Genomic DNA, 23,293 nt, shown 5'->3' with positions numbered 1-23,293 from the left:
AAAAAGTGTTTGACCAAATACAAATAAATCAAGTTTTATTTGTCACATGCGCCGAATACAACAGGTGTCGACTTTACAGTGAAATGCTGACTTACAAGCCATTAAAAAAGAAGGAAAAATAAATAAATAAAAGTAACAAATAATTGAAGAACATTAGTAAAATAACGATAGTGAGGCTATATACAAGGGGTACCGGTACAGAGTCAACGTGCAGGGGTGCAAGTTAGTCGAGGTAATGGAGGCAATTTGTACATGGAGTTAGAGTTATTAAAGTGACTATGCATAGATAATAAACAGAGAGTAGCAGCAGCGTAAAGAGGGGGGTGTAATGCAAATAGTCTGGGAAGCCGTTTGATTAGATGTTCAGGAGTCTTATGGCTTGGGCGTAGAAGTTGTTTAGAAGCCTCTTGGACCCAGACTTGGCATTCCGGTACTGCTTGCCATGTGGTAGCTAAGAGAACAGTCTATGACTAAGGTGGCTGGAATCTTCAACAATTTTTAGGGCCTTCCTCTGACACCGCCTGGTATAGAGGTCCTGGATGGCCGTACGCACTACTCTTTGTTGTGCCTTGCAGTTGGAGGCCTTGCAGTTGCCATACCAGGCAGTAGTGCAACCAGTGCTCTCAATGGTGCAGCTGTAGAATCTTTTGAGGATCTGAGGCCTGCCGCTTTTGTGTCATCGGCAAACTTAATGATGGTGTTGGATGTGTGCCTGGCTATGCAGTCCTGAGTGAACAGGGAGTACAGGAGGGGACTGAGCAGACACCCCTGAGGGGCCCCCGTGTTGAGGATCAGTGTGGCAGATGTGTTGTTACCTACCCTTACCACCTGGCGGCTGCCCGTCAAATGATCAATAGACTTTCTTATAGAGAAGGGCACTCAATATGTACTGCTCTGACAAATTACTGATGATGGGTTGAAATAAATTGATAATAAGACGATTGTGGGAGCTGTACTGATTTCAGTGCAGCCTTTTGATATTATTGACCATAAACTGTTGTTGAGAAAAATTATCTGTTATGGCTTTTCAACCTCTTCCATATCATGGATTCAGAGCTATCTATCGAACAGAACTCAAAGGGTTTTCTTTAATGGAAGCTTCTCTAATGTCAAACATGTAAAGTGTGGTGTTATGCAAGCCAGCTCTCTCGGCCCTCTACTCTTTTTGTATTTTTACAAATGACTTGCCACTGGCATTAAACAGAGCATGTGTGTCCATGTATGCTGATGATAAGTGAGAAATGAACCAATCACCGTTTTTTTTTCTCCTTCGAAGGCTGAGATACTACTGAGATACTGAATTTATAATACAGAATAGTAGGCTAATAAACAGCCAATACAATAGGTGGTGGCAATAGATAAATAGATTGTAGTCTGCCATAAAACCTTAAAGAAGAAGAAGAGCACGCAAGAGAAAATAATGCATGTCAATGTGGTACAGACCTCAATTTAGCCTCTGCAAGCCTCCGGAGGCTCCGAATCGCATTTCCAGAGCAAGCATAAATGTGACCCGATTCAGGAAAACATTGTTGCATTTAAACTGTAGATCACCAGGTCATGTGATGAGCATGACAAAATATATTTGCAATGGGAATTAATAGCTGGTTTGTTCATTTCATTTTGGACATGAAATGGTTGTGTTTTTGTATTATGATTCCACTGGGCCTACTGGAGTGAATGGGTTGCTTACTCTTTAACTCTATTTGATGCTGTGTGTGACTGCTGTTGCCTGTCTATCAGCCGTGTCTATGTTTGACCAAAATGGTCTCTCAATCAGTGCCATGGAGTGCACCATGACCTTGTCACTTTTGATGTGACACTGTGGTTGTCACTATTGGTGATAGTGTGATAGTGGTCCTGGCTACCGTAGGTTGTGTAAACAGTGCATTATTTTATGCTGTGTGTTATGTTGTGTCCAAGTCGGTTCTGTCTCCGTGTGTGGGGCATCCCGAAGCGCTGCCAGACCCGTTTGATTAAAAGGTATTGCTCTTCCTTCACTCGGTCTGTCAAGAGTGTGCAGCGCTGTCATCAAGGCAAAGGGTGGCTACTTTGAAGAATCTAAAATATATTTAGATTTGTATAACAATTTTTTGGTTACTACATGATTCCATGTGTTATTTCATAGTTTTGATGTCTTCACTATTATTCTACAAAGTAGAAAATAGTCAAAATAAAGAAAAACCCTTGAATGAGTAGGTGTGTCTAAACTTTTGACTGGTACTGTATGTCAGCCACCACATCTAATGAAGTCACTGAAGCACTTAAAGAGTTAAAGTCAGTTTTGGAATGGGTGGTCAGTAATAAACTGCATAGTATTTGGTACAAATCATTCCCTAAGTTCTAAACCTCATCTGAGCATGGTAATGAATGGTGTGGCTGTTGAACAAGTGGAGGAGACAAAATGAATTGGTGCACAGCTTCTTCTTTTTTACACCACACTCCACAAAGCAAGTCCTGCAGGCTATAGTTTTATCTTATATTGGTTATTGTCCAATCAAATGGTCTGCAAAGTAAGTACTGTAAAGTAAGACCTAGTTAAGCTACAGCTGGCCCAGAACAAGAGCAGCACGTCTTGCTAGTCATTGTAATCAGAGTGCTAATATTAATACTATGGATGCCAGTCTCTTTTGGCTAAGAGTGGAGGGAAGACTAACAGAATCACTTCATGTTTTTAGAAGAAACCAAATTGTTTGCATAGTCAACATACACACAGCACTGACACACACACGGACCCCACCAGACATGCCACCAGGGGTCTTTTCACAGTCCTCAGGTCCAGAACAAATTCAAGGAAACATACAGTATTACACAGAGCCATGAGTGCATGGAACTCCATTCCATCTCAAAAAATAGCTAAAGAAACACTGACATGTACAATATGTATAACTGATAGATGCACATGCAAGCACACTACATGTTCATTTTTTTAAATGTATATAAATTGTAAAGTCTTTTGTCTGTCTTTTTATTTATTTTATATGTTGGACCCCAGCAAGACTAGCTGTCACCACTGGGATCGGCTAATGGGTATCCTAATAAATCAAATAACTTCAAAGTAATATTCCATGTCTACCTTTTAAAAATGTTTACCCATCTACCAATAAGTGATCTTTTTTGCAAGGTACTGGAAAACCTCCCTGGTCTTTGTGGTTTAATCTGTGTTTGAAATTCACTGCTCGACTGAGGAACCTTACAGACAAATGTATGTGTGGGATACAGAGATGTGGTAGTCGTTCAAAAAATCACGGTAAATACTATTATTGCACACAGAGTGAGTCCATGCAACTTATTATTAAGCACATTTTTACTCCTGAAGTTATTTAGGCTTGCCATAAAAAAGGGGTTGAATACTTATTGACTAGTCATTTCAGCTTTTCATTATAAATTAATTTGTAAACATTTTGAAAACCCAATTCCACTTTGACATTATGAGGTATTGCGTGTAGGCCAGTGACAAAAAAATCTACATTTAATGCATTTTACATTCATGCTGTAACACAACAAAATGGAAAGGGTGTGAATAGTTTCTGAAGGCACTGTACCAGCTGCCATAGCAAATCACCATCACAGCTGTGGAATATATTATATTGTTATGTAGATGCATTTGTGGCCCATAGGGGGCGTTATTGACTCACCACCTCATGTGAGGGCTTTCCAGTGGGTTATCTGAATTCTATATTGTATAGCATTTTGTGTGCAGTAGGGTCATTGGCAACTTCCGTCTCAGAGTTGTTTACAGATGGGCTTTGTTAAGGGCCCTACACACCCTGCACAAAGAGAGCGACGGATAGTCGTGTACGGTCCGTCCCAAAATTTGAGCCGCACTAAAGTATGTAGAACTATGTAGAAAATAACACTGTGTGTAGCGGCCTTGATGAGCCACGCACCCTCAGCGGGTTGTAAAAAAACAGATACATCCGCTTTTCAGGGGAAAAGCTAAGAAGACGCAAAGCCTGAAAATTTGATGCTTTCTTTTTCTGCCAACCCTGCTCAGCCTGGAAAGTCAGGTTAGGGCTCACGGGGAAAAATGGAGCCATGCCCTTCGAACAGTTTTCCAACTTTTCTGAAGTACCCTCAAGTTTCACACCCCTAAACACACATAGGATTATAAGCTGCAACCACAAATATGCAAACACACACCACACACACACACACTCAGGGGAGACCATGTTTATAATTAACTGGATCTCGATGGCTTGAGGAAGTGTCATAGCGACTGGAGTAATTAGAATTATCTCAAGCATGTCATATCTCCCCAAATAACCTTATCGTCTCACATCCAATAACTCCTATCACACAAAACTTGAATGTCTTAAAAGGGATTAAACTCTTTTATGACACTCTGGGGTATTCATTGTTTGACACCACAGCCTCTGAGATAAAGGCTCCTGTATTTGTTATTCAAAACAACTCGAGCAGAATGAGGGAAGCTGCTCAAGGACATCTTCCGAACATCACCTTCTGTAGATTCATAAATCCAAAGAAGGGAAATGTGCGTATCAGCTTTTGTAGCCTGTAATACCCTCGTGTCCCCTGGCGACCGGTTCGAACATAAAACATTCAGGCAGCAATGGCTTCAATTTCCTCCTTAACTACATTTAATGGCAAGAAGACGGGATAAAACTGGGCAAATATGCATACTTTCTTTATTAAACACCATTTTCCAATGACTAGGTATGCTACTTCCTGATGTTCAGCCAATCAGGTTGTAGCAGTCTGTTGTTAACCCCTGGCTGAATGTGTGGTGCAACATCAGGAAGTATGTTTTATGTAAGCACCAGTCGACAGGGGACAGGAGTATATTACCTGCTATGCACCTCAAGTCCAGACGATAATAGAGATCCATGAAGTCCACTAGTGGCTGCCCAGGCTCGCTGGCACCCTTGAATAGCTTTTGGTTGAATCTTGAATCCCCCTTGGATTTAATTAATGATAAACTCTCTCCAGTATGGTGATAAGACAACCCCAAATGGAAAACACATTGACCGGTGACCGCGAGCGGATTTAGGCCGAGATCCCTTAATTAGGCTGGGGTTCCCCGAAAATGTCACTCAAGTCTGAAAACATTAATTATTAATGTCTCCTGTCGAACAGAGGCATCAAGTCTATAGGGAGATTGGGCTTGACAGAACACTGCAACTCCGGTGAGGATAGAAACGGTCAGTATTATCATCGGAGCCTGTTGTTGAAGAACAGGGTTTCCTAAACTCGGTCCTGCGGACCACTCTGGATGCACATTTAGTTTTTTGCCCGAGACAAATTATTCAAATAATGAAAGTTAGAAAAGGAGTTGAATATTTGAATCAGCTATGCAGTGCTAGTGCAAAAATCAAACCTGAACCCAGGGGAAACCCCAGTGGAGACCCCAGAACCGAGGTTGGGAAACCCTGTTGTGGGCGAGTACTGAAGCATCTGTCAACTGCACCATCATTCGCCCACTATGACAAGATACACTATTTATACAAAGGTATGTGGATACCACTTTAAATCAATGTAATTGGCTATTTTAGCCACACCTGTTGCTGACAGGTGTATAAAATTGAACACACAGTCATGCAATCTCCATAGAAAACATTGGCAGTAGAATGTGACTTTCAACGTGGCACCGTCATAGGATGCCACCTTTCCAACAAGTCAGTTCGTCAAATTTCTGCCATGCTTGAGCTGCCCCGATCAACTGTAAGTGCTGTTATTATGAAGTGGAAATGTCTAGAAGCAATAACGGTGGAGTAGGAATAATGGTCTGGGGCTGTTTTTCATGGTTCGGGCAAGGCCCGTTAGTTACAGTGAAGGGAAATTTTAACGCTACAGCATACAATGACATTCTACATAATTCTGTGCTTCCAATTTTGTGGAAACAGGTTAGGGAAGTCTAGCTGATTCTGTCCTTTCCTGTTCCAGCATGACAATGACCCCGCGCACAAAGCGAGGTCCATACACAAATGGTTTGTTGAGATCGGTGTGGAAGAACTTAGGCTCATAGCCTGTGGCAAAAATGAGGGGACGCGAACAACAGGTATAGGCCAATTAAAAACGTTCTTTATTGTAAACAAAACTATTAACTTTAAACTAAGAAAAAGGAATGAGGTGTGGAAGTATCATAATGTAAGGTGTATGTAAAGTGCAGGGATGCGTGAATCTGTGTGTGTGAATGACTGAGTGAAAACTATGCAAAACTACAAAAGAACAAACAAAACAGGTTCATGCCTGGAGGAGCAGAGAGAGAGAGAGAGGTGATTAGTGACAGTTTAAATACTCTGATCCCAGGTGACTCCAATCACTAACGACCCTCCTCTGCCTGCAGGAGGAACCGCCCCTGCAATGCAGAGGAGGAGCCGTGACGACTGGCCTGCACTGAACCCTGACCTCAACCCTATCGAACACCTTTGGGATGAATTGAAACGCAGACTAATCGCACAAAATCAGTGCCCGACCTCACTAATGCTTTTGTGGCTAAACGGAAGCAAGTCACCGAAGCAATGTTCAAACATCTAGTGGAAAGCCTTCGACGATGTTCGACGAGCAGTTGTCCCCATACTGTCGGTAATGTAATGTATACTTTATAGTGCTTGAAGGGGAAGCAGAACGCCCAGTGGAATGAGGCACAGATCAGTGCCTGTCTGTCTGCATCTCTCTGTCTAAAGGGCACCGAGAGCCTGCAACTTCAGCTCCTGCAAAATAGAAATGAAATTAATGCTTTTGTTTCCAAAACAATCTATGCTCCCTGTATGTTTTGTATGGTATTTTTATTTGTATTTATTATGGATTCCATTAGCTACTGCAGCTACTCCATTCCTGGCATCCAGCATTACAATACATTCACAACAGATTTCAAAACACATTAAGGTGTGCCCTCAGGCCCCTACTCTACAACATAAAATCAATGTGTACGTTTGTGCAGTGAGTATGTTGTGTGTTTGTATGCATGTGTCTGTGCCTATCTTTGTGTTGCTTCACAGTCCCTGATGTTCCATAAGATGTGTTTTTATCTGTTTTGTTAAATATAATTTTACTGCTTGCATGATTTACTTGATGTGGAATGGAGTTCCATGGCTCTATTAAGTACTGTGCTCCTCCCATAGTCTGTTCTGGATTTGGGGACTGAGCTGTGTGCCAGTAGTTCAAACAGAAAGCTCGATGCATTCTCACAAATACATGCAGTCATGAAGTCCATCTCTCCTCCACTTTGTGCCAGGAGAGATTGACATGCATATTATTAATGTTAGCTTTCTGTGTACATCTAAGGGCAAGCCGTGTAGGTTCTGTAGTGACACCTTCAGCACTGAGATGCAGTGCCTAAAGCTTTATTATGGACAAACTTCTCCTCATCTTAGCTACTGTTGTATCAATATTTTTTGACCATGACAGTTTACAATCCAGGGTTACTCCAAGCAGTTTAGTCACCTCAACTTTCTCAATTTCCACATGATTCCATACAAGATTTAGTTGAGGTTTAGGTTTTAGTCCCAAATACAATGCTTTTAGTTTTTGAAATATTTAGGACTAACTTTTTCCTTGTCACCCATTCTGAAACAACGTGTATAGTTTTGAGTCATAAGCATTTCTAGACAAACTTGCTTTACTCAAAAAGCAAATGGAAGATATGGCAATATTGTCCACTGTTCTCCTCAGTAATTTTCCATCCAAGTTGTCAGGCCCTGGTGGCTTGTCATTGTTGAGACAACAATAATTGTTTCACCTCTTCCACACTCTTTACGGAATTCAAAATTACAATGCTTATCTTATTCACAATTTGGTCAGATATACTTGGGTGTGTAGTGTCAGCGTTTGTTGCTGGCATGTCATGCCTAAATTTGCTAATCTTACAAATGAAAAAATAATTTAAGTAGTTGGAAAAGTAGGTTTTGTGATGAATGAGCCATCTGATTCATTGAATGATGGAGTGGAGTTTACGTTTTGCCCAAGATTTAATTTCAGTTGCTCCAAAGTTTTTTACTATCATTATTGGTCATTTATTTTTGTTTCATAGTGTAGTTTCTTATTTTTATTCAGTTTAGTCACATGATTTCTCAATTTGCAGTACGTTTGCCAATCTGTTGTGCAGCCAGACTTATTTGCCATTTCTTTAGCCTCATCCCTCTCAACCATAACATTTTTCAATTCCTCACCAATTTAAATGTTTAAATGTTTTTACAGTTATTTTTTTAATGGGTATTAGTAACTGGGATAAGCAATTTCATAATTGTCTCAAGTGCAACATCTGGTTGGTTCTCATTACACACCACAGACCAACAAATATTATTTGCATCAACAACATTGGAATCACCTCTTAAACACTCTATTAGGCCCAGTGTTAGGAACTTTGGCTTTCCTAGATACGGCTACTATATTGTGATCACCACACCCAATGGATTTGGATACTGCGTTCAAGCTAATTTCTGCAGCATTAGTAAAGATGTTGTCACGAATCCCGCCGAAGTTGGTGCCTCTTCCTGTTCGGGCGGCGCTCGGTGGTCGTCGTCGCCGGCCTACTAGCTGCCATCGATTCCCTTTCCTTTTGTTTCTGTTAGTTGGGTCTAATTGGTTACACCTGTTTTGAGTTTAGTTTTGTTTGTAGGCTATTTAAGGGCACTAGGCCCGCTGGTTATTGTGCGGGTTTGTTCTCTGTTTTATGGTGTTGGTTGATTATTGTGATCTCTATTTTTCCGGACAGTTTAGTCCTGTTTATTTGGACAGGTTGTTTCATGCGCCCTTGTGTTTTGCATGTCCGTTTTTCCACTGTCATTGGAATAAAAGATCCACGTACGGAACTACCTGCTCTCTGCACTTGACTTCTCCACCCGCCATTCATAGAAGTCATAACAGATGTGATCAATACATGTAGATGATTTCATTCCTGTGCTATTTGTAACTACAACGAACCACGTTGCAGGCACTAGTTACAGTTTGAAACTTTCTCTTTAGTGAGCAGCAAGATGAAAGCCAGTCAATATTTAAATCATCCAGAAAATATACTTCTCTGTTGATGTCACATACATTATCAACCATTTCACACGTTATCCAGATACTGACTGTTAGTACTTGGTGGTTTATAGCAGCTTCCCACCAGAAAGGGCTTTAGGTGAGGCAGATGAACCTGTAGCCATATTACTTCAGCAGTATTTAACATGAGATCCTCTCTAAACTTTACAGGAATGTGGTTCTGAATATAAACGACCACCCCTCCACCTCTGGCATTTGTCTTTTCTGTATATCTCATAACCATATATTGCTACCACTGTATCATCAAAGGTATTATCTAAGTTTGTTTCAGAGATTGTCAGAATATGAATGTCATCTGTTACTAGCAAATTATTGATTTCATGAACCTTGTTTCTTAAGCTACATCAACTCAGCAAAAAAATAAACGTCCTCTCACTGTGTGTAAATATTTGTATGAACATAACAAGATTCAACAACTGAGACAAACTGAACAAGTTCCTGAGACAAAGATATCCCTGCAGGCCAAACCCTCCCTATCCCGGACAACTCTGGGTTCGAGCCCAGAATCTGTCGCAGCCGGCCGCGACCCGGAGGCCCATGAGGTGGCGCACAATTGGCCAGGGTCGTCCGGGTTAGGGAATGTTTGGCCGGCAGGGATATCTTTGTCTCATCGCGCACTAGCAACTCCGGTAGCGGGCTTCCTCCGGTGTTTCCTCTGGCACATTGGTGCGGCTGGCTTCCAGGTTGGATGGGCATTGTGTCAAGAAGCAGTGCGGCATGATTGGGTTGTGTTTCGGAGGACGCATGGCTCTCGACCTTCGCCTCTCCTGAGTCTGTACGGGAGTTGCAGCGATGAGACAAGACTGTAACTACTACAAATTGGATACCACGAAATTGGGGAGAAAAAAGGGGTAACATTTTTATTTTATTTTTTATATATATACCTAGGGATTAGAAGAATACTATATATAATACTCCACACACATCTCCACTCCGCTCTATGATTCTGCCATATGCGTGTTCACTCTTCCCTTTTGGACCCATCTTAACAATACATGCCAAGACAAATTAATATGTATAGAAGGGAGTCTTGCAGGGGGAAAACCAACTCAATACCTATTATTAATTCAGGTAGGATGGATGGTGTTCTGACAAGCTCATGGACTTGATGTTCTATACACAAGGCCTTAGGAGAAGGCGGAGGCTCATGAGCGCAAATCGTGTGTCGTAACATTTGGTTTCCCCAAGCAAAACAGGGGAAGAGAGCGTGCAGACAAATTGCATTTGGAACGCTCTCGCTGGCTTTTGGGAAGAACTTCCAGGTCCTCGCTGCCAGGATTCAACCTGGAGGGGCAACCTCTATTTTGTTATAAAAATGGCTTCTATAGACACACACACACACACACATGTATGTATGCTCACCCAGACAAGCACATATTCACACACATGCAGACACACATACACCTGCCTCTATAATTAGATAATTAGTAAAAAATAAAAAATAAACTGTTTTATTTAACCTGTATTTCACTAGGCAAGCCAGTTAAGAACAAATTCTTATTTACAATGACGGCCTACACCGGCCAAACCCGGACGAACCTGAGCCAATTATGCGCTGCCCTATGGCACTCCCAATCACGGCTGGTTGTGATACAGCCTTCATTAAGTCTGTATACTTCATTAAGATGATCCCAAGAGTGTGTATCTCTGTAAGTCTGATGATTTGCCTTGGCCAGAGCTAAGAGGGAAGAAAACCAGCATCACAAAAGGTGGCCTCAAGTCCCTTACGGTCTCAGGCACCTCTCCAGTTATGGCTGGCCACAGGCATAATGGAGTGTAACAGTTGCGTTTTGCTCTGTGTGTGTGTGTGTGCGCGTGATAGAGTGTGTGTGTATGTATGTGAGAAAAGGAGAGAGCGAGCGAGAGAGAGTGTGTACCTCTGAGACTTCATGTCCGGAGGCTGGCAGGCTGAAGGTTCCTCATGTGGCTGGGGACTTGGATTAGCAGTTTACTCACACTCACACTCATGCTACATACCACATCTACACACATTGCATATACAAGCAGCTTACCGGTATATAGTCTTAAGCGCCAGTGAGAAGAACTCTATTCAATAAAACTCTATTCTCAATTCTTCAGATTGCTTTTTTTAATTTAAAAATATCATCCAAGCATTTACAGAGTAGTAAAACAAATCAATCTATGCAACTGTTAACAGCCTTTACAGAAAATTAAGAAATATATTGATTTTTATTCATAGAATTATAAAAACAAGGAACAAAAAAAGAGAGAGTGAGAGAGGCCAGAGGGGTGGGAGGTGGAACATTTTCAGCAGATCCTACCTCCTTGGGTAGCATTCCTAGCTGAGTGACAGCAGAGTTAACCAATTAGAGGCTCTGGGAATGGTCTGGTCTGCCCATGTGAAGGACAAACAGCCAATGCCCTGGCACCTTCGGACTGATACACCTTTGGGACTCCCAATGTGCTGTTCTATCCCATGAGGCGTTGCAAAATTGGGCACAGAGAAGAGCATCGTGGATTTGGTGGTGTTATAAAGATCTCCATCACCCTGGAGACGAGTCAACCTCTCTGTCACCCATACAGAGAGGCTGTTTCCTCAGTGTCACAGCCTGCTCTGCAGCCTGAGCTCTATGTTTTTACTTCTGTGTCCTAATAATACAGCCAGAGCTCTATGCCAGTGTTTCTCAACCTTATTTATACCTGGGACCAGCAAACTGTTTACATTATAACTAGCTTTTAAGAACTGACTAAACCAAGGCCAGTTAACCATCGCAGGGACCGGTGAGCAACGTCTCAGGGACCAGTACCGGTCTCCATAATAGAGTGTCCTAATAATTCAGCCTGAGCTCAATGGTGTTTCTTCTGTGTCCCTGTGATGTCCTCCCCCGTGTCCCCGTAATGCTCTATGTGATCATGATGCCTTCGAAGCCACAGAACTTCCAGCGTTTCTCCAGGCTGGCGCCTACCCCCGTCAACTCCTGTCTGAAGGTACAGGGTAGCCGACCCAGTAGAGCATCCACCTCCCCTGTATTTATCTGAAACACACACACACACACACACACACACACACACACACACACACAATGTAAATACACAAATTTGATAAATACACTCCCACACACCCACAAACACAATACAAAGTTAACACACAGATCTGACACACACTCCTACAAACTCAAAAAGAGCCACACATCTCTGAAAAACGGATCTGATTGACAAACAATAACCCCCCCCCACACACACACACACACACTATACAGCACAAACCCACACCTACATATGCAATAGCACCACATTGGCATATAGCATCACTTTAAAAGGGTGAGATTACACAAAACAATGACAGCAGGAGGCACTGTATAATTTTATGCAGAGAAAAAACAGATTTGTAAGAACCAGATTGGTAAACCTGTCAGTATGCATTAAGCATTAGTGTAGATATGTGTGTATCACCATTAACAATGTAGCAGTGCATCATGAACACAGTAGATAAGTAGAGAGTAATGTTGTTATTGGTGAATTCAGCCAGTACTGTTGACAAAGCCCTGTGGGCTTGTTGTGTGGTGTTACAGAGAGGTAGCGTGGGAACAAAAACATCCTCAGACAGAGTGGAAAAGCCAAAAGGATAGAGAAGGAATGAGTCAGTGTGGTGAAGACGCAGTGGTTTTAATGAGTTGGCGGTGGGAGTGGTCATACAATATATTCACGAGGGCCTCCTCATGGAGGTAGCAGTAAGATTAGTCATGTCAAAAGGCCTCAGGGTGGAGGTGGGCTGGTGGTCCCATAGTCCTTTGTCTGATGGCCTCATCATGGAGGTAGAGTGAGAGTGGTTATATATTATATCTGAAGGCCTCCTTGCGGTGGTGGCAGTGAGTGTTGTGGTCATATACACCATGTACAAAACATTATTTTGTCCAGCCTGATTTAGGCAAGGCATGGCTACTATGCCCCTCTGGGTTTCCACCAGCCATGTTATCGGATAGAGGTTTGGGTCGGCATGATAGATCGAAAAGAGACGTTATTCATACACTGAGTGTACAAAACATTAGGAACACCTTTCATTGGGGCATGGACTCTACGAGGTGTCAAAGCTTCATGTTGACTCCAATGCTTTCCACAGCTGTGTCAAGTTGTCTGGATGTCCTTTGGGTGGTGGACCATTCTGAATACACACAGGAAATTGCTACGCTCGAGTTCTTGAAACACTCAAACCGGTGCTCCTGGCACATACTACCATACCTCGTTGAAAGGCACTTCAATCTTTTGTCTTGTCCATTCACCCTCTGAATGGCACACATACACAATCCATGTCTCAAGGATTAAAAATCCTTGTTTAACCTGTCTCCTCCCCTTCGTCTACATTGATTGAAGTGGATTTAACAAGGGAAATCAATAACGGGTCCAAACATTTCACCTGGTCAGTCTATGTCATGGAATTTTTGAACACTCAGTGTATGTGGTTGAGAGAAAGGAAAATAATCTCTCTGGCAGACGACAACAGAGGTAAGAACCAAGGAAGGCCCCTGAGGAGCCCGACATGTGGAGATGGGTGTTTAAGCGAAGCGTCAAAATAAATGAAACAGCTCAGCTCTGTCAGGGAGAGACAGGAATGATCCACATCTAACAGGTCTCAGTGTCCAGGGAAATTAGACTCAGACACTTCCTCAAGAACACTGGGGATACAAGGAAATGTTCTATATTCATGTCTATGGTAGCTACAGAGATTGGAGGCAGTGGGACTTGCCTTTGCTTCAACCCCAACTCTAACCTGGGGATCAGCATCATGAGAGGATTTTGATTTGATGAGAAGGATCTGGCTGTGTGAGGAAACTTTTGCTGCACGATGGGGCTCTGCTGTCAAGGGGATGATTCACATTTCATTTGGGCGAGGCTAACTGCACCAGGGTGCTCCAACTGCACCGTGTGGCCCTGGAATACATCAGGACAATACTGTATGACAGCCCAGTAGGGGAGTTTATTCCAAGTTTGTGCTCTGTGTGTGTGTGTGTTGTGCCAGGATGGCTCTATTGCTCAGCTTGCTGTGTGTGTGTGTGTGTGTGTGTGTGTGTGTGTGTGTGTGTGTGTGTGTGTGTGTGTGTGTGTGTGTGTGTGTGTGTGTGTGTGTGTGTGTCTGTGTCTGTGTCTGTGTGTCTATGTCTGTGGTGCCAGGATGACTGTGTGTGTGTGTGTCTGTGTCTGTGTGTCTGTGTCTGTGTGTCTGTGTCTGTGGTGCCAGGATGACTGTGTGTGTGTGCATGCTTGCATGTGCATGCTGGAATAGTGCGCCAGGATGGCTCCTGCTGCTCATCATGACATGCTGCGTGTGTGTCAGTAGCTAGATTTTTCTACGTATGTTCAAAAATCGGCATATTTTTTATTTTTTTTGCATTTTCCCACCAGAGATGTGTTTCCATCAAACAGACTTTTTGCGTATAAAAGGCTGTGATTGATGACGTAGTGCACATTAAGACAATTTTTTGTGGTTAAATTCCCATGTACTGAATAAAATAAAATAAACTAGTTAAATGGGCATTTACAACTCTACTGATGGTTTTGTCACAAAAGTTGTTATGTAAAATAGCAAATGTGCCCACTCTGATCTTGGCACGTGTGCTTGAGCCAACAGCTCGCAGAGCGGGTATGCTACCTACACAATAATATTATTATGGATGAGATCATTTGTATTTGTCAAACGGCAGCCAAGCATCGATCATCATGTCACCAGAATAAGACCCTTGATATACCCTTGCATATTCACCACCCTGTAAAGTTCATCATAACTTATTTCATCTGTAGCCTAATAAACTGCATGCTTTCCCGAGTCATAGTGGGAGGACCACACAACATATCATCGCATCACTCAGTTTACCTCCATGTGATGGTTATCATATCATATTTGCGCATAAAGGCGTTTCCACCGCCATTTCTCACATAATACATTTTACCAACACAAGAATATGCCTCCATTTCTCGCATAATACACTGCTAAAAAAAATATAGGGAACACTAAAATAACACATCCTAGATCTGAATGAATGAGAATATATATCTACTTTTTTCTTTACATAGTTGAATGTGTTGACAACAAAATCACACAAAAATGATCAATGGAAATCAGATTTTTCAACCCATGGAGGTCTGGATTTGGAGTCACACTCAAAATTAAAGTGGAAAACCACACTACAGGCTGATCCAACTTTGATGTAATGTTCTTAAAACAAGTCAAAATGAGGCTCAGCAGTGTGTGTGGCCTCCACGTGCCTGTATGACCTCCCTACAACGCCTGGGCATGCTCCTGAAGAGGTGGCGGATGGTCTCCTGAGGGATCTCCTCCCAGACCTGGACTAAAGCATCCGCCAACTCCTGGACAGTCTGTGGTGCAACGTGGCGTTGGTGGATGGAGCGAGACATGATGTCCCAGATGTGCTCAATTGGATTCAGGTCTGGAGAACGGGCGGGCCAGTCCATAGCATCAATGTCTTCCTCTTGCAGGAACTGCTGACACACTCCAGCCACATGAGGTCTAGCATTGTCTTGCATTAGGAGGAACCCAGGGCCAACCGCACCAGCATATGGTCTCACAAGAGGTCTGAGGATCTCATCTCGGTACCTAATGGCAGTCAGGCTACCTCTTGCGAGCACATGGAGTGCTGTGCGGCCCCCCAAAGAAATGCCACCCCACACCATGACTGACCCACCGCCAAAATGGTCATGCTGGAGGATGTTGCAGGCAGCAGAACGTTCTCCACGGCGTCTCCAGACTGTCACGTCTGTCACATGTGCTCAGTGTGAACCTGCTTTCATCTGTGAAGAGCACAGGGCACCAGTGGTGAATTTGCCAATCTTGGTGTTTTCTGGCAAATGAAAAACATCCTGCACGGTGTTGGGCTGTAAGTACAACCCCCACCTGTGGACGTCGGGCCCTCATACCACCCTCATGGAGTCTGTTTCTGACCGTTTGAACAGACACATGCACATTTGTGGTCTGCTGGAGGTCATTTTGCAGGGCTCTGGCAGTGCTCCTCCTGCTCCTCCTTGCACAAAGGCGGAGGTAGCGGTCCTGCTGCTGGGTTGTTGCCCTCCTACGGCCTCCTCCACGTCTCCTGATGTACTGGCCTGTCTCCTGGTAGCGCCTCCATGCTCTGGACACTACGCTGACAGACACAGCAAACCTTCCTGCCACAGCTCGCATTGATGTGCCATCCTGGATGAGCTGCACTACCTGAGCCACTTGTGTGGGTTGTAGACTCCGTCTCATGCTACCACTAGAGTGAAAGCACCGCCAGCATTCAAAAGTGACCAAAACATCAGCCAGGAAGCATAGGAACTGAGAAGTGGTCTGTGGTCCCCACCTGCAGAACCACTTCTTTATTGGGGGTGTCTTGCTAATTGCCTATAATTTCCACCTGTTGTCTATTCCATTTGCACAACAGCATGCGAAATTTATTGTCAATCAGTGTTGCTTCCTAAGTGGACAGTTTGATTTTACAGATGTGTGATTGACTTGGAGTTACATTGTGTTATTTAAGTGTTCCCTTGTTTTTTGAGCAGTGTACATTTTACCAACACAAACGTCGAACTAACACGTCGAACTAACACATTGTCTGTCGACATTTATACAATTGTACCGGCATTTCCTATTGCAGCCCAGGCGTGACCTTTTCCATGTGTCAGGAAATTCATCCACATGAAATGGTTGGATGGAAACCTGGTTAGTGTGTGTGTGTGTCTGTGTGTGTGTGTGTGTGTGTGTGTGTGTGTGTGTGTGTGTGTGTGTGTGTGTGTGTGTGTGTGTGTGTGTGTGCGTGTGCGTGTCAGTGTCAGCTTGTGCCAGCAGTACCTTGGTGTTCAGCTGCTGTAGGTAGGAGCAGATGTACTCGATGCTGGCTCCAAATGGATGGACATGGAGGAATGCAGAGATGATCCCTGAGGAAGGAGAAAGAGATACCTCAATACAGTATCAATTAAACTGGCATTAGCATTACTGTATACTTATAACTCTATAACCATTATATATATATATATATATATATATATATATATATATATATATATATATATATATATATATATATATATATATAAAATGGTTGATTCACCCATCTTATCATACAGTAGTATAGGCTATTACTTTAGAACTATAACTCAAACACTAAAGTTATTCTACGGTATGATCCCATTCAGTCTGAGTGTTCATTAACCCATTTGTCCAACATGAAAGCCAATGAGAACATGCCATCCAACGTATCAAACTGTAGACCATTAACGTATAGCTAATCTATAGCTAACTAACAACATTAAGTTTGAATGTTGATTCATTCACCGATCTGTCCAACATGAAAGCCAGCGAGAACCTCACATTCAAGAGACCACTCTACTTAACTCATCTTGTCTGACTGAAGTGAAAATGTATCTGTACACTTCAAGTGTGTCTCTCTTCCCCAAAACACTCCCAGCTCTGTGAAAGACCTGTGTTTAAACCGTCCAGATTAAGAGAAGTGTTTAATGAAGACTTTGATGCTGCTCTCTACATTAAAGCTTCTCTGATCAGAGCAGCATGGGGTTTCACGCCCGCACTCACGCACACACACAAAGGTGTTTCACTCATCCCAACACTAACATCTGCTATCAGCTAATTGATATGATGATGCACTACTGATAGTCCTAAACCCCTGTGTAATAACATGAGCCCACTGAGGAGCCAGCTCAGAAAACAAACACACCAGGTGAGACACTGGAGGAGAACAACTCTGATCAGATGTGTGTTTTAATGGCTGGGCTTGGACCAATGATATACAGAAAAGCATAACTTGAAATCAGTCTATATACTTTGAATGGGTCCAAAAGCCTTCAAATGTCCAAATAATTTATAGCAAATGAATCAGAACTGTATGATTAGTTATAAAGGGACTTGTGGAGAAAGCAGTAGCTGCTCTGTTCCAAAGCCTAGTTATCTAAAGTGATAACTATTGATAACTATTATCATATTGATGCTAATTGACAATGCTAACTTTGTAGTTGGTGATGTCTACAGTTCCATTTTCTAACTGAATGTGTAATTATAGCCTCGATATTCAGCCACTCTCCGAGAAACATGGAAGTTCAATAGAAAGTGCTTTGTTATTATCAAACTTCTAGTCTTGAAAAAAGCAGAGCATCTGTTCTTTCCTTCTCTATGTCTTTGTTTTGATCAGCGTTTAGTCATCCGTTTTCTCTTCTTTTTAAAGACAATGTTATGCATACAAACTGCGTCATTCTGGCTGTTTTTCTGCCTGCTTGAACGCTGAATAGGTCAGATACACATAAAACATGAAATGACCCCGGAAATCAATATAACATTGCTCAGAGATGCACATATACGATATATAACATTCCTTTAAGTGTTCATCTCATTGGTAATCATTTTGCCATCTAGAAGGACAGACAAAGCAGTTAAAGATGAGTTCACTTTTGAGCCAATGTCCTTTTTTCTCTATGGTGCTCACTTCATCTTCAAACAAGATGTAATTTAGAACAATTCTGACAGAGAACACCCAGAATCCTCAGCAGCCATCTACTTCACTGAGCAGCTAAAGTGGGCCGGCATGGAGGGAGGGAGCGCCTCATTGACTACCTAACCAACTATGCCAAATATATGATTATTCTAGAATAACACCACTGTGGGACAGGACAGGTAACTCCCACTACCACACAATAGTGTGCATCCTGCCATCTGGCATAGGCCTAATCGTAATGCCACAATAACTTTCCCTTGTATCTCAGCAAGACCTTACTTTCGTAAAACCAATTTGATCCAGAACCAACCGTTCCCCATGGAAAGAACCCTCCACTGAAGTGGAGAATGTGCCATAAAACTATGCTGAAGGCCTCAGTAAACCAGACATTGAAAACATGTGAACCAGCCCAGAGAACTGGGAATAACCAGGGGAGGAAAACCAGGCTTTCCACAAAAAAAACAGCTTTGATGATTGTGGATAGTTTCGCTAACAATAACCAGTTAAATGAACAAGCAGTGTATGAACAAGCAGGGTCTTTTTCCTAGAGTGGATAGCGCTAGGTGAATGTTCTCCATTGTACCTACAAATGTTGTTAGAAGGTTGTAGTAATGTTGTCTGAACATACCAACAAGCAAGGCTTCTTCCTCAGAGTCTACCAGACTAAGGTTGCAATAATGTTTGGTGAATGTGTCAAGTAGCAGGGCTTCTCTGAGTGGACAGGAATTGGGGGAATCTTCTCCTCCAACTAGGTTAATATAACATTATAGTAATGTTGTTAGGTGAACATACCAACTAGCAAGGCTTCTCTCTCAGAGTGAACAGGATTGGAGGGACTCTTCTCCGGGGGCAGACTCTCCTTCTCCTGACTGCAGGACACCACTTCTAACGCTGATGCCTCCTACAGTAAAGGAGTTGAAAACACTGTTAGACTGGTAGAGAACACACAAACACACACTGTGACAAATCTGGCTGTTGCATGTCACATAAAAAATGTTTAAAATATGACTGGAACAGACTTCCTCAAAATCTTGAGTTTTATTATTAGGTCTAAAAATGTGCAAATACTCCTTACTCATCCTTGCATTCTCTCAGAGAGGAAAAAGTGACGCGATAGGGATAACTAAGCCCCAAATCTGTCTTCTCCAGCAGGTGGCGGTTTTTCATTTATTTTCACTCACCAAGCCAGGATTTTATTTATTTACCCTTATTTTACCAGATAAATTGACAGAACACATTCGCATTAACAACAACGACCTGAGAGATAGTTAAAGGGGATAGTAAGGTGGCCATGATGGTATGAGGGCTGGATTGGGAATTTAGCCAGGACACCGGGGATAAAACCGTACTCTTACGATAAGTGCCATGTGATCTTTAGTGACCACAGACAGTAAGGACACCCGTTTAACATCCCATCCGAAAGACGGCACCTTAGACAGGGCAATATCCCCAATCACTGCCCTGGGGCATTGGGATATTTTTTTTAGACCAGAGGAAAGAGAGCCTCCAACACCACTTCCAGCAGCATCTGGTCTCCCATCCAGGGACCCGAGCAGGACCAACCCTACTTAGCTTCAGAGGCAAGCCAGCAGTGGGATGCAGGGTGGTTTGCTGCTGAAAAAAAGAAGAGTGTGTCGAATTTGGTTAACAAAAATTGTAATGGCTTACTTTGCTGTGTGTGGCTTATTTGATCGAATATAAGTTTCATAATGATTTGTTTTTTTACGAGTATACTGATATAAGTAGGACATGTGATATGCTGGCAACTTTGAGAAAGTTGTGCCTGGTCATCTCTAGTTGCCACAGTCATAAGATTTGCCTATTTCTCCAATTTCAATAGTTAAAGTGTGATTTACCACACTGCTAACCGTAACCCTAACCTTAAATAATGGCCAAGAAGTACATTTTAGTTTTCATGATTATCTATGATAGAGCCACTTTCTGCGGCAACTAGTGGAAACCGTTGTGCCGGGTGTTCACACGGGTATCTGCCCTCTCATTGGCTAGAATGGTCCCAGCAGATCATGCCTCCTCCAAACTGCCTGACATGTTTTAAGACATTTATTTTCATAGAGTATGTGGTCAATATTATGGATAATCTGTGATACTACCAAACCTTTATGCACCTGTAACTAATAAGCAGGCTAACTTGGTGGGAGGGCTTTCAATTAACACCATTAGCCTAGCCCATCCAAACACACATGAAACAACCACACAATATCATTATTTTTAAAGTTTGTAACTGGAATAACTCAGCTGGTACCTGGATTATATAGAAACAAACATTCAATAAATACAATTATAATATGGGGAACACACACACACACATTCTTGTTCATATAACCTTGTGGGGAAACACAATTCAGTCCCATTCAAAATCCTACTTTCCCTAACCCCTAATCCTAAACCCTTACCCTAACCGTAACCAAAAAACCTAACCTTAACCCTAAACCTAACCGTAGCTCCTAACCCTAAAACTAACCCTAGCTCCTATGTATTTATTTTATTTAACCCTAACCCTAAACCTTAACCCCAAACCTAATCCTCTCCATAGAAATAGTATTTTTTGTTTGTTTACTATTCTTGTGGGGACTTCTGGTAGAGTTAAACACGTCCACACACACAGTTAATATAGTTTAGTAATTTTATATGACATTCAGCTTAGTTTCAGTTAGTTTATATGATTTAGTTCGAGTGTTAGTGTTCGCGACAGAAAGTAGCATATGCGTGGGAGGCTAGGAGCCATTTATGTGTTGTAGGCCTATAGTCAGTTTTTTTGTAACTTCTTGACCCTAGAGGGAAGTAATACATGAGGTGATGGGCGAGGACCATAGACTTGGATAGACATAACATCTCTGTATCGGTGTCATGACGTCGTCTGTGTGCATTGAGGCCATCTCCATCTTAAAATAGTACAACTCCAACTGGGTCATTGGGTCATGCCAACCGGGTTATCAGGAGGGATCAGCCAATGAAGTTGGAAGTCCCGCCCAGTTGACTAAATCTAAACAGCGAAAGCCCTGAATGGCGTTGGCCATGCTAACACAGGCTTTTGGCCACTAGAGGACTCCAAACAACTTTGCTCAATGGAGATGGAGCCACTGATGAGGGAAGCAGAGCCTTTTGTACACCAGCAAATTAGAGAGCACAGCCATGGAGCAGCAGGACCCAAATAAGATGCCAGCACGATGAATCATCTCGACCACAGTGCTTCAGAAATATAGCTTCCTCACATCGAAGATTGTGTTTGAGGTCACTGTCCAGCTGGAGAGTCTACCTGGCAGAGCATTAAGTGTCGCGTGTGAGCTGCGGAAATACCAGTTCTGGCAAGCAAGGATGGCAAGCAAGGAACTCTATGGCCAGGACATGGTTTTGGTTAGGTTTAAACTATAAATCAATCCTAATGTGACTTGGATTTCAAGGATAAGTGCCTAGACTGGTGCAAGAAATCTGGCGGAAAGAAACTGTTTACATCAGACCAATGTTGTTGTTTTTTACTTTAGTAGTAGATATAAGAAGAAACAAGTATCTTTATTTGACAGAGGATCAAACAACAAATTACGTCATGGCAAATTTGTCTTATGTTTACAGTGCCTTGCGAAAGTATTCGGCCCCCTTGAACTTTGCGACCATTTGCCACATTTCAGGCTTCAAACAAGATATAAAACTGTATTTTTTGTGAAGAATCAACAACAAGTAGGACACAATCATGAAGTGGAACAAATTTATTGGATATTTCAAACTTTTTTAACAAATAAAAAACTGAAAAATTGGGCGTGCAAAATTATTCAGCCCCCTTAAGTTAATACTTTGTAGCGCCACCTTTTGCTGCGATTACAGCTGTATGTCGCTTGGGGTATGTCTCTATCAGTTTTGCACATCGAGAGACTGAATTTTTTTCCCATTCCTCCTTGCAAAACAGCTCGAGCTCAGTGAGGTTGGATGGAGAGCATTTGTGAACAGCAGTTTTCAGTTCTTTCCACAGATTCTCGATTGGATTCAGGTCTGGACTTTGACTTGGCCATTCTAACACCTGGATATGTTTATTTTTGAACCATTCCATTGTAGATTTTGCTTTATGTTTTGGATCATTGTCTTGTTGGAAGACAAATCTCCGTCCCAGTCTCAGGTCTTTTGCAGACTCCATCAGGTTTTCTTCCAGAATGGTCCTGTATTTGGCTCCATCCATCTTCCCATCAATTTTAACCATCTTCCCTGTCCCTGCTGAAGAAAAGAAGGCCCAAACCATGATGCTGCCACCACTATGTTTGACAGTGGAGATGGTTTGTTCAGGGTGATGAGCTGTGTTGCTTTTACGCCAAACATAACGTTTTGCATTGTTGCCAAAAAGTTCAATTTTGGTTTCATCTGAACAGAGCACCTTCTTCCACATGTTTGGTGTGTCTCCCAGGTGGCTTGTGGCAAACTTTAAACAACACTTTTTATGGATATCTTTAAGAAATGGCTTTTTTCTTGCCACTCTTCCATAAAGCCCAGATTTGTGCAATATACGACTGATTGTTGTCCTATGGACAGAGTCTCCCACCTCAGCTGTAGATCTCTGCAGTTCATCCAGAGTGATCATGGGCCTCTTGGCTGCATCTCTGATCAGTCTTCTCCTTGTATGAGCTGAAGGTTTAGAGGGATGGCCAGGTCTTGGTAGATTTGCAGTGGTCTGATACTCCTTCCATTTCAATATTATTGCTTGCACAGTGCTCCTTGGGATGTTTAAAGCTTGGGAAATCTTTTTGTATCCAAATCCGGCTTTAAACTTCTTCACAACAGTATCTCGGACCTGCCTGGTGTGTTCCTTGTTCTTCATGATGCTCTCTGCG

At 42.5% G+C, this 23,293-nt stretch overlaps 1 protein-coding gene across 1 annotated transcript in view; it reads right to left on the bottom strand.

Annotated features, from left to right (window-relative positions):
- Positions 1 to 11,073: 11,073 nt before the first annotated feature.
- Positions 11,074 to 23,293, bottom strand: part of LOC135545982 (ecto-NOX disulfide-thiol exchanger 2-like) — a 289,160-nt gene continuing 276,940 nt past the window's right edge. The window contains exons 14-16 of the mRNA XM_064974014.1: positions 19,251 to 19,359; positions 16,805 to 16,890; positions 11,074 to 11,999 (exon numbers count right to left, since the gene is read on the bottom strand). Coding sequence (XP_064830086.1) covers positions 11,868 to 11,999; positions 16,805 to 16,890; positions 19,251 to 19,359 — 327 coding nt within the window. The 3' untranslated portion in view covers positions 11,074 to 11,867. The remainder of the gene's footprint in view (positions 12,000 to 16,804; positions 16,891 to 19,250; positions 19,360 to 23,293) is intronic.

Source organism: Oncorhynchus masou, chromosome 9, assembly GCF_036934945.1.
Source record: "Oncorhynchus masou masou isolate Uvic2021 chromosome 9, UVic_Omas_1.1, whole genome shotgun sequence".
Classification (NCBI taxonomy): Eukaryota; Metazoa; Chordata; class Actinopteri; order Salmoniformes; family Salmonidae; genus Oncorhynchus; species Oncorhynchus masou.
Note: the sequence above shows the minus strand (reverse complement) of the source record. Positions and strands in the feature narration are given on the sequence as shown.